At 46.1% G+C, this 11,414-nt stretch overlaps 1 protein-coding gene across 4 annotated transcripts in view; it reads right to left on the bottom strand.

Annotated features, from left to right (window-relative positions):
* Positions 1 to 567: 567 nt before the first annotated feature.
* The window catches only part of OSCP1 (organic solute carrier partner 1), a 30,598-nt gene continuing 19,751 nt past the window's right edge, over positions 568 to 11,414 (bottom strand). For 3 of the 4 annotated variants that reach the window (XM_066269632.1, XM_066269633.1, XM_066269634.1), the window contains 7 exons: positions 11,156 to 11,236; positions 7,265 to 7,368; positions 6,682 to 6,810; positions 5,221 to 5,290; positions 3,551 to 3,690; positions 2,134 to 2,197; positions 568 to 1,936 (listed from right to left, as the gene is read on the bottom strand). In XM_066269632.1, the coding sequence (XP_066125729.1) occupies positions 1,820 to 1,936; positions 2,134 to 2,197; positions 3,551 to 3,690; positions 5,221 to 5,290; positions 6,682 to 6,810; positions 7,265 to 7,368; positions 11,156 to 11,236 (705 nt within the window). In that variant the 3' untranslated portion in view covers positions 568 to 1,819. The remainder of the gene's footprint in view (positions 1,937 to 2,133; positions 2,198 to 3,550; positions 3,691 to 5,220; positions 5,291 to 6,681; positions 6,811 to 7,264; positions 7,369 to 11,155; positions 11,237 to 11,414) is intronic. The other variant, XM_066269635.1, reaches the window with a different exon arrangement.

The following is an 11,414-nucleotide window of genomic DNA, read 5'->3' as shown; positions in this document are numbered from 1 at the left end:
GTTGTTAGCACCTAGGCCACATAATTGCTGGTGTAATCCCTAGCTTCCTTTTTTTTTGCCTCCTCCCAACTCCCGTGCTTTTGCTGGATGCCCTGAACCACCATGCAAATGAACTTGTTTTTCTCAATATTTGTGCAAGTCTAGAGACATGAAACTCAAAAGATTGCCTCATCACAGGCTGCCTTACCAGAGATCTGTATCTTGTTTATTTACAGAGAGTACAGATACATTTGAAACCCTCAGCATCGCTCTGGAATAGAAGGAGGGAGGAGGCGGCTGCTTCTCAGCTTGTGGCCGACCTCCAAGGTCCCAGGACATGCTCAGGGCAGACAGTGAAATTCAGGTCTGTGGCAGTATGGTAGGAGCCAAACTCAGAACAGAACAGAACCTTCTCCTTCATCTGCCGCCAGGCAGGCCACCCCAAGTGATGGCCAGATTGCTTAAAAGAGACTAAAACAGAAGGCACTTTGCAAGCGTGTAACAGGCATTTCACAGCAAGATATGTCTCTCCTCCCCAACGAACCTTTTGGGGCATCTTTGTAGGCAAAGAAGTGTAACTTTCACAGGCAGGAAGCAAATTAAATTTATTTGGTGATTTACCTTTCTATAACCAAATGCTAGGTCTTGGCAAGTGAAAGGACAGTTTTCCTGGCCCTCACATTCCAGAACCGTCTGCCTCCACTCTCGCCAGGGTGTGAGGGGCCTGAGTGTTCCCTGTGGTCAGTCCAATCTCAGGCAATGGCCAACTCAGCTCAGTTTCTCTCCTACCCTCTGCATTCTAGATACTCCTTCCATAGGGCTGAATGGACCTTGACCTCTGGATGTTGGTTGGCCAGGAGCCCGCCAGTTACTCAGTCCCAGGCTGACGTGCCTTCCTGAAGCAAGAAAGGCAGCCCGCTCTGATATTTTACACAGATCCCAGTTAGATTTGGCATCGTGCCCAGGGAAGTAGCTCGTCTGGTACATGGAAGGGAAAATGACTCACATGCATGCCTCCCCTGTGTCCAACTTAAGGCTCTGCTTGGCCTCTGACGATGAAGCAGAGACAGATGTCCTGGCGCACCATGCTGGGTGTCTTTAGAAGGCAAGAGCACTAAGTGGCCGAGAAAGGCTTTGAGGATGAGGAGTATATATCATGTGGAAAAGCCGGCTCCTTCCTCGGTGCACATCTCCCAGTGGGAGAAGCCCACACCACACCTGGATAGAGAGCTGTGCAAAGAGCTCCAGACGCCCGCCAGCTCTGCGTGGGACCCGGCCGAGTGTTTCTGCCACACTGCTTTGCCTCGCTTCCCCTGCCCCTGAGGTTAGAGCTCCTATGTGCCAGGTGGAAGGCTGTCTAAATTGGGCCCCCACTGTTTGAGGCAACTGCTTTTTCCATTTATTTCAAACTCACAGGGTAGAATCCATCCCAGAAAGCTCTGAAGTTTTGTGATGATTCGTGGGCATCTGTGAGCTGTAGGTCCCTCCAGGAAAGCCATCATTGAAAGCGGCAATGGGTGTCCCTTACCAACTCCAAGCCTTGAACTTATGGTCCAGGATGCTTTGGAATGGTTGTTATAAAACCAGAAGGAGAATGGGAAAGGTCCAATTTAAAAGCTCAAATATATTTTGCTGAAAATATGTGTGTCTGTGTGTACGTTCCAGAGAGTGTGCTCCCTGAGACAGACTTGGGCAGTTCATTCCAACATAAACAGGAACAAGAGGGAATGGCTTCACTCAGTAGAAAACTAGCAGCATCCTTTTGCTCCCTGGGGCATCCCCCGAAGTCCTCATCAGGCAGCCTCTCCTGCGGTGGGAGGGGCGTGCCTGGTCAGCACAGCTATAACTCATCCATCATGGCCAGCAAATCGTCCACCTTGCTAGTGCTCCACTTTGGCTGGTCCGTGACCTCAAACTCCCCCATGATCCGAGCCAGCTCTTGGTTCCTTTGCTGGTCCTGTTAGAGAAATGAGAGATGCAGTTGGTATTTGATTTTCATCCCAGCACTGTGATGCATGTCAGTTCCTCACCTGTTTGACAGAACAGGGACTATATACATACTGATTAGAGAGGAGAAGGTAAGGCCTTTGAAGTCCAAAGTTATCATAAGATGAGGAAGGGAAAGATCTGACTTGAGGAATTTCCTGCACGCACCTGAATAGCTTGTATATTGACAATTTCATGGGCTAACTCTTCTGGCCTGGTTAGCGCTGCTTGTCTGCATGAGATGGAAGAGAAATGAGTCAAAGGTCAGTTTTCTCTCTGCCAGAGTGGCAACCTGGCACTTGATAATTTGGCAACCTATTTTTCTCTGCCTCATTTTCTGCCATTTCCCTTCAGCTTTGTGCCCCATATTGCCAACCAATGCCTCCCACACTCCAGAAAGTCATGTTCTTTTATGTCTCTGTGCCTTTGCACATACTGAACTCTGTCAAGAAGGTTTTCTCCTTCCTCTGATTGGCAAACTCCAAGACCCAGCTCAGATGCCAGCTCTTTCAACCGGCTGGTGCAAGTAATCACTCCGTCCCACATTAGTGCATTTTTAAAAGTGGGAGGAGGAGAGACAGAGAGATAGACTCCTACATGCACCCAGACTGGCAATCTCTGTCTGGGGCCAACACTCAAACCAATCAAGCCACTGGTTATGAGAGGGAAGAGAATGAGAAGGGGGAGATGGAGGGGGAAGAAAAGCAGATGGTCGCTTCTCATGTGTGCCCTGACTGGGGACCGAACCTGGGACGTCCATACGCCGGGCTGACGCTCTATCCATTGAGGCAACTGGCCAGGGCCTGCATTAGTGCATTTTGATGGCACTGATATAACTCATGTACATGTTTGTTCTCCTACTATGCGGGGTGCTCCAGAGGACAGGCTCTAGGTCATACACTCCATCTTTGTGTCCCCAGCACTTACCACATAGTACTTGCCACACATGAGATAATAAATGTATAAATTCTAGTGAATTACTGCCGCTGTTGGTTTGAGGGAAGGCTGTCTAATTGCAAAGATATTGTCCTTTGACCTCCCCCTGGTTTCTTTTTTAAAAAAATTTATTCATTTTAGAAAGGGGAGGGAGGGAAGGAGGGAGGGAGAGAGAGTGAGTGAGAGAGAGAGAGAGAGAGAGAGAGAGACACGGGGAGAGAGAGAAGCAGGGGAGGAGCAGGAAGCATTAACTCCCATAAGTGCTTTGACCAGGCAAGCCTGGGGTTTTGAACCAGCGACCTCAGAGTTCCAGGTTGATGCTTTATGCCCTGGGCCACCACAGGCCAGGCCCCCCTGGTTTTTTAACAGACTTTTCTTAATTTGATTATCTTGACTTCTAATACTTCTGGGTCAGCTGTGCTGTGTAAGTAAAACAACAGGACTACATATTTTTTGAATGAAATTCAGAAAGTTCAGGCTATTTAATTCTGGTGGATTTTTCTTCAACTAGGTTACTGGTCGCTGGTGTGTCATTTGCGATCTTTACATCCATGTTTATATGTCACTGGTTTATAATGGTCACTTTTTTGATTTAGCACACTTAGGGTTTTTATATACGTTTTTTTAAAGAAACAGACTTAAAACATACTCTTCTTCTTCATCGGTGGTAAAGAGATTCAGCCGGAATCCTGGCTCAGGACCACTGGATTTCTTAATCTCCATTCCTCCCATCAGCTTGGCCAAGAAATTCAGCTCTTCTTTAGCAAGAGGGTTTGGAGCAGTGCTTTGCTGCAGAAAAAATTTCATGATTTTTAGCTCCATGAAGGCGATCGTATTTCCTGCTGAGACCCAGAGACCCAGTGTGGTATTATAAAATAAAGCAAAACAATAACTGTTTAAATTATTTCTGGGAAGAACTGGGTCCAAATAAAGCACAGAAAACAGGCTTATCTAAAAGAGAAACAATATGCTTCAGAAGCAGAGGCAGCAAACCAGAGATTTTCACACTTTGAAGATGAGTGGAAGGCCCCAGGGATCCCCACTGTCCTCAAACTACCTTCCTTCTTGAAGGAGGTGAACACTGCTTCCTCCTCAGTCAGTTTGGTTCCCTCAAACTGAAGGCTTCAGGGCCCAGCCCACTCCTTCCATAGGCGCTACCACACTGCCCTCAGGTGGTGACCATGGTGAACACACCCTGAATCCATTCCCTCCTCTCTGCCTTGCCCACTTCAACCCTGCCCCTTCTAACAGGGCTCTCTTACCAGCCTTCCCCTGCTCTGCCTCTTCCATCACTCTGCCGCTAGAATTCTAAAATACAGTTCTCATCTCACTTCTTGCTCGAAATAAATCCTTCTGCCTCCTGCCTAAGGGACAAAGTCCAAATTGTTTAAGCCTCTTCCTAATCAGGTCCCAGAGTCCCTGTATAGTTGAATCTCTGGCCTACTGCCTCCATTAGGCAGTGATCTAGTCATGTGGGCAAGATGCTGGCTCCCTGCTTCCCCCTGCTCCTTGGTGTCTCTGCTCAAACTGTTGTCTCGATCTGCACGCCCATTTCTCCTTCTCGGCTGTTTAGTATCTTACCCACTCTAGAACTCCATGTCAATGTCAGCTCCTCCAGAAAGCCTTCCTGATCGGCCCTCTGTCCCTGTCTCACGGGACAGACATGTGTCTTTGTGCAGAATACCCAGTGAGTTCTGCTTCCACCATGTTAAAGTTATTGGCTTCTATCACTGTCTTTCCCAGACTACTATAAGCCCATTCAGGATGAGACCAGGTTAAAGACAGCTTTGTGTCCCTGGGTACTCAGTCCATAGAATTATGTAGTTCAACGAATGTTTGCTGAGTAACTGAATACTCCACGATTTGTCCTATAGTGACCCGGTAGCTAGTTCAGTGAAAATTGGTAAAGATGGAATTCAGAGAACCTCAAACCCCATTTTGAACTTAGCTATCATTATATAGGGAAGTACTGAAAAGGGATGTTGTAATGACCAGGTTACACACAGGTGCTGGAGGCAGCAACCACGGACCTAATGGCATTGGCATAATGCTAATTTCACATGTCCTGGTGTGCGGTTCCCACTTAATTATGGTGATTTGAGCCAAGCCTACAATTACTTAATGAATCAAATCACTGAAGGTCTCCATGGGAAACTACAATTAAAAACCTGGATACTTATAAGACTGAATCGAGAAGATTGCAAACAATGAGGGAAATGTTGGCTAGCTTTGAAATCTAGAGCTCCCGCCCTTTTCCCCATCCAGAGTTTTGTATCTAGAGATAAGCTCAGAAGATAAGTAAGGGAGGTGGAAGCTCACCTGCTTCTCTGAAGCAAAGTTCTTTGATGCGCCAGATGTATGAGTTTCCACAGGTTGGTTCACACTGTACCTGTTTTTCAAGCAAAAACTGTGAAACCATTGTCCCGCTCTTTACACAGACTTCCTTCTGACCCCTAAGCAGAGCTCACAGCTCTTATTTAGAGATGTTTAAAAGCATTGGGAAAGGTGCTGGGAGTACAGACTACAACTAAGTGCTTGTCAACTGCTCAAACTTCACTTATTCCCCAGAAAAGTACCTGGGAAGCTGTGTAGAAGCACCATGCCTTTCTGAATTTCTGTGGCCACTTAAATTTTTTTATCTTTTAAACCTGTTGAGTTACCTTGTGTTTGGAAATCTTAGGTGTTCTTTGAAAATGGCAGGGTGCTGCATGCATTGTATCTAAGGGAAAATCACTCCAATTGTCAGCAGGATTTTCACAGCAGAAGTCAAGATGGTTTTAATTTTTAAAATAAAACTGATTGATTGATTCAGAGAGAGAGGGGAAGGGGGAGAGAGAGAGAAAGAGAAACATCATTTGCTGTTCCACTTATTTATGCATTCATTGGTTGATTCTTATATGTGACCTGACTGGGGATCGAACCCACAACCTTAGCATATCGGGATGATGCTCCAGCAAACTAAGCTCTCCAACCAGAGCAAAGCTGGTTTTTTATTTTATTTTATTATTTTTAAAGATTTTATTTATTCATTTTAGAGAAGGGGGGAGAGAGAGGAGGGGGAGGAGCAGGAAGCATCAACTCCCATATGTGCCTTGACCAAGCAAGCCCAGGGTTTTGAACCAGCGACCTCAGCATTTCCAGGTCGACGCTTTATCCACTGCGCCACCACAAGTCAGGCCTGGTTTTTTAAATGAAGCGACCTTCCACTTGACCTGTGGAGGCTCAGTGAATAAAGGGTGGACCTGGTGGTCCTGGCCTGTTGGCTCATTGGATAGAGTCTGGCGTGCGGATGTCCCCAGTCAGGGCACACATGAGAAATGATCATCTGCTTCTTTTCCCCGCCCTCTCCCCCTTCTCTCTCTCTTCCCCTCTGCAGCCAGTGGCTCGCTCAACTGGTTTGAGTGTTGGCTCCAGGCATTGAGGATGGCTCCAAGTGACAGCATCAGGTACTGAGGGTAGCTCGGTTGATTTGAGCACTGGCCCCAGACAGGGGGTTGCTGGGTGGATCCCAGTAGGGGCTCTTGTGGGAGTCTGTCTCATTATCTCCCCTCCACTAACTTTAAAAAAAGAGGGTTGACCTGGAATGCTGAGGTTGCCAGTTTTGAAACCTCAGGCTTGCCTGATTAAGGCACATAGAGAAGCAACTACTATGAGTTAATGCTTCCTGTTCCCCACCTTTTTCTTTCTCTAAAATCAACTTTAAAAAAAATATAAAAAAATAAATGAATGACTTGACCTCCGTTGGACTTGAATTCATTCACGAAGGGAGAACATGCTTACATGTTAGTTCCCAGTTTCAGCACTCGGTCTCCATGCAGTTCAAAAGAACCTTCCTTTGGTGCGGTAACATACGTCCCACCATGCTGGAAGTCTACCCTCTTCATCTCTTCGCCTTTCTGGTTGAACATTCTACAACACAAAGAATGACATGATAGAATGTTCTTCCAGCTTGAGTAGTTCTGGAGGCGTCTTTATTCTTTGTACCATGGGACAAAAAGGAATTCATGTACTCTTTCAAGAGAAAGATGCCGGTATGGTAATAATAATGATACAATAATATTTACTGAGTACATCTTCTATGCCAGGTGCTATGTAAGCACTTGAGAGCATTATTATCTATTCATCCTCAGGTTGGAGAAAACAAATGAGCCCATTTAATAGAGGAGGAAATGAATCCTGGAGAACTGGGTGGCTTGCATCGAGTGTCTGCTAAGGGCAGAGCCGTGACTAGCGCCTGACTGCCTAACTGCTGTGCCTTACTGAAGAAAGGAAGGGCCCACCGTGCTGCGTTCTGAGTTGTGGCCTGCATACTGGTTTCCCAGAACCCCAAACGAAGGTCTGACAATTACTGCTGAGAATTCACCTGATGAGTCCGGGAACTTCAGTCCCCCAGGGAACAGGCCCAGACACTGGCAACACAAAGCGACCATTAGAATTTTGAACTTTGTCCTTTAGAAATATGGACACCTGGAAAAAAAATACACTTATCGTCATTTTTTCTTGGTATATTTTCATAGACACAAGCACTGTGAGGATGGGAAGGGTGCAATGAATTGGGAAAGCTACCTAGTGAGTTTGTAACAGTAAGAGAAAAACTCACTTGCAGAGTTATAGTGTTTTTACAAATAGAACTTCTTTTGAGTCTCTCACAGCAAATATTCTAGGTGAGGTGTATTACCCCCATTTTAAAGATGAGAAAGCTGAGGGTCACAGAGTCAAGTGACTTGCCCAAAGAGAAAAGAGATGAGGCCAGGATCCAAAACCAAGGACTCCAAATTCTACACCCATTCCTTGGTTCCCTGCTAACTTTCCATATAGCTTCTAGGCTTCATCTGTAAGAAATCATTATCTCCATTTCACAGATGAGGAACTGGCAGCTCAGAGGTTAAGACATGTCCTCAAGGCCAGCCAGCTCAGAGGGGCAGAGCTGAGGGTTCAAACCGACCCTTGCGTTTCCCACTGTGGAGCACGCAGTCTTAGCCCTGTGCTGGGATGGTGAGAAGGGGCTGGAGTAGGCAAATCCAGCTGGCAATTGTTTGAGGTTCTTTTATGTGACTGAGAACAATACCTATGCTGGTTTCTACTGCTGCGTTTGTGCACTCGATATTGAGGTCTTGGTCATATTAAGTCCCATAAATATTGTAGCAGTTAATCAGTTTTATTCGATCTTAGCTTCCTCATTTGTCAAAAGAGATTAACTAGAAAGTTCCTTCAAACTCTAAGATTCTACAAGATTATATTTGTAATATCATTGAGGATATTAGTGAAAATATAAGGCGATGAGAATTTGTAAGCTGCCAGTTTAGCATTCTGGTGGTAGGCTGTGTGGGGTACCTCTCAGCTGGGCCACTCCTCGGCTCTGGGTTTTTGGTAAGTTACATAACCTTTCTGTGCATTGATTTTCTTTTTTGGTAAACTGGTGGTAGAATAGTCCCTATTCAGTAGGCTAATGTGACAACTAAATTGGATAATGAACAAGAAGCATTTATCACAGAAGCACTTACCATATTAAGTGCTCAATAAATTATATCTAATACTCTTAGAATTACAGTCTAATTGGACACATGCATGTGTAACATTTAAAAAATGAAATTCAAAAGAAAAGAAGAAACAGAATATGTCTAGCCCTTGATTATTATTTTCCCTCCACGAACCAGGGAAGATAAGATTCCAACTCTGAGATCAATTTTACTTTTAATCCTCATAAATAATTATATTTTGTATGCCTGGAGCAATAATAACCTCAATGTAAAGTAAGATCTCTAATAGCCATTGACTAAAATAAAAAATATGAAAGTACAAATAAGATTAAAGTTTGCATTGCTTTAAAATATTGAAAACTCAATATCATGCTATCAAGACTGTACACATTTGGACATTATGGTATGAATTGTAGTGACATAAGCAGCCATTATTGATTTCTCAAGTCTGATAAAACAAAATTAATTATAATGAAAAGATATTCCTAATAATAAGTCTATAACAAAGTCATCGAAATATATTAAACCATAAAATACATTAAGCATTAATTGCTAAATGGGCAAGCGATGAAACATCAGAACGTTCATCAGGAGAAACAGGATTCCCATATCCTGGCAGTATTCAGCCATTGATCTGTAACATTTGGCTGGTTTTTCAAGTCTGGTCTTTAATGGTATTTCTGCTTGGCTGCAATTTGTTATTGCCTATACAGATTTTCTCTGTTTTCAACACAGTCTTGATAGGTTTTAGATTTGATAGCAAAATCAACTAACTAAATGAAGAAACCACAGCTCTGATCTAACAGAAGGGTATCCAATGGAACCCAAGTGTCTCTTATACCCCTGTCCTCCGGGTAGTTTCACTCCCAGGGGGCAACCACTGTGATCAGTTCTTCCCTCCCTCCCTCCCTCTTTCTTCCCTCCCCTTCTTTCCTTTCTCCCTTTCTTTCTTTCCTTTTCTTTCCTTTTCTTTCCTTTCCTTTCCCTCCCTCCCTCCCTCCCTTTCCCTCCCTCCCTCCCTTCCTTCCTTCCTTTCCCTCCCTCCCTTCCTTCCTTCCTTTCCCTCCCTCCCTTCCTTCCTTTCCCTCCCTCCCTCCTTCCCTCCCTCCCTCCTTCCCTTTCTTCCTTTTCTTTTTTACAGAGACAGAGCGAGAGTCAGAGAGAGGGATAGATAGGGATAGACAGACAGGAATGGAGAGAGATGAGAAGCATCGATCATCAATTTTTCATTGCAACACCTTAGTTGTTCATTGATTGCTTTCTCATATGTGCCTTGACCATGGGCCTTCAGCAGACCGAGTATCCCCTTGCTCGAGCCAGCGACCTTGGGTCCAAGCTGGTGAGCTTTGCTCAAACCAGATGAGCCTGCACTCAAGCTGGTGATCTTGGGATCTCGAACCTGGGTCCTCCGCATCCCAGTCCAATGCTCCATCCACTGCCCCACCACCTGGTCAGGCGTGATCAGTTTCTTGTCTATCCTTCCAGAAGCACTCTATACCAGTGGTTTTCAACCTTTTTACACTTGGGGACTGATGAAAATAAGAGAATTATTTCGGGGACCACTAAGGCAGAGCTCACCCTGACCACAGGCGAATTCCACTTGAGATCATTGCATCTATAATCTTCATATAACATTTGGATGGACACGAAATTTCCAGTGGGCCTGTCTGTGGACCAGCGGTTGAAAAGCATTGCTCTATCCTATACATTTATTGCCCAAGGTCATGGAGCTGTGCTGACCGAAAAACATGACTGTTGGGGTCCAGAGCTTGGGCTCACTTTGCCATTATCATCCATCTTTCCCGTATGTGTGTTAAATTATGGGAAGGAACAAAGTTCTGTCCAAGAGAGACAGGCCCTAACTTCAGAAGCTCAGAAATATGTTTTTAAAAGTTAAGGTGTAGAATTGTCTGGAGCAGACACGACAGGAGGAGGCAGGGTCAATTGGGAGGCAACAGCTAATAAGAGGTCTGAGGGCCTGAGTTAGGCTCATGGTGGCCAGAACGGAAAGAGGATGTGGACACTGGAAAGGCAGACTCTAGGGGCCTTAGCACAGTTAGATGATGAGCAGAGAAGGGGACTCGGAAGCGACGCTCTGGCTCTGAGCCAAGTGTGTGAAGGAACGATGGTGCCTTCAAAAAAAATGAGGAAGTTGAGGCAGGACCTGAACTGTGGAGATCGGTTTAGGCACAGACATCAAATTGTAGGCACTGGCGGCCCCTTGTGGAGAGTTTCAGGTGGAGAAGCTGGTCTAGACCGCAGGGCTGAGGCAAGGGCAGGGTAGAGCTGAGACTCAGGAGTACCAGGTGAAAGAGCCGGAAAGTGAGGAGGAGAGCAATTCCTAAAGAGCAGGTACAGAGGTGGACGAGGTTAGGGACGACCAGGATGTATGGGGCCATGACAGTCTGGGAAAGGCGAGCGCTTCATGGAGTGGCAGGGCAGCCACCTGACAGCATCAGACACTGGGGAGGTCAACAGTACTAAAGGTCTGGGAAAAGGCTTTGCCGCTGAGATCAGGATGGTGCCTCTGGAGCACACTGCCTCTGGAGAAGGGAAGGGACACAGGATAACTGGGAAGGAGTGGCAGTGCCATTGTCTTCCTTGGGTCATTTAAAAACTGTTGAGCTTTGTTATCACAAAGTTTATCACTATGGAACCAAACACTGAGGACATCACTGCCTGGGCAATCTCAGCCCTTGCCTGCCTGACTGCTTGGCACCCTGTGTCCCTAGGACAGTAGTGGCAGGGTGCCCCTGGGCTGCCCACGCACTCACCCGGGTGTGCAGGTCCTGGAAGAAGGTGAGGAGCGTCTGCCGGATCAGCTGGAACTCCCCCGCAGAGACACTGCTGTATATCTGCAGGGGCAAAGCAACAGGAAATGGTTCCCTTTCAGAAGTGAGAGGAAAGTGCAGATGGGTAGGGTAGGTGGGTGCTCGGGATGGGAGCCATAGCAAGGAGACACTCAGCTGCTGGGGAAGGAGGGCAGCAGGAGAGCCCGCACTGCTCCTCTCAAACCCCACTGGGACATCTGAG

The sequence above is a fragment of the Saccopteryx bilineata genome, chromosome 3 (genome assembly GCF_036850765.1).
Source record: "Saccopteryx bilineata isolate mSacBil1 chromosome 3, mSacBil1_pri_phased_curated, whole genome shotgun sequence".
Taxonomy (NCBI): Eukaryota; Metazoa; Chordata; class Mammalia; order Chiroptera; family Emballonuridae; genus Saccopteryx; species Saccopteryx bilineata.
Note: the sequence above shows the minus strand (reverse complement) of the source record. Positions and strands in the feature narration are given on the sequence as shown.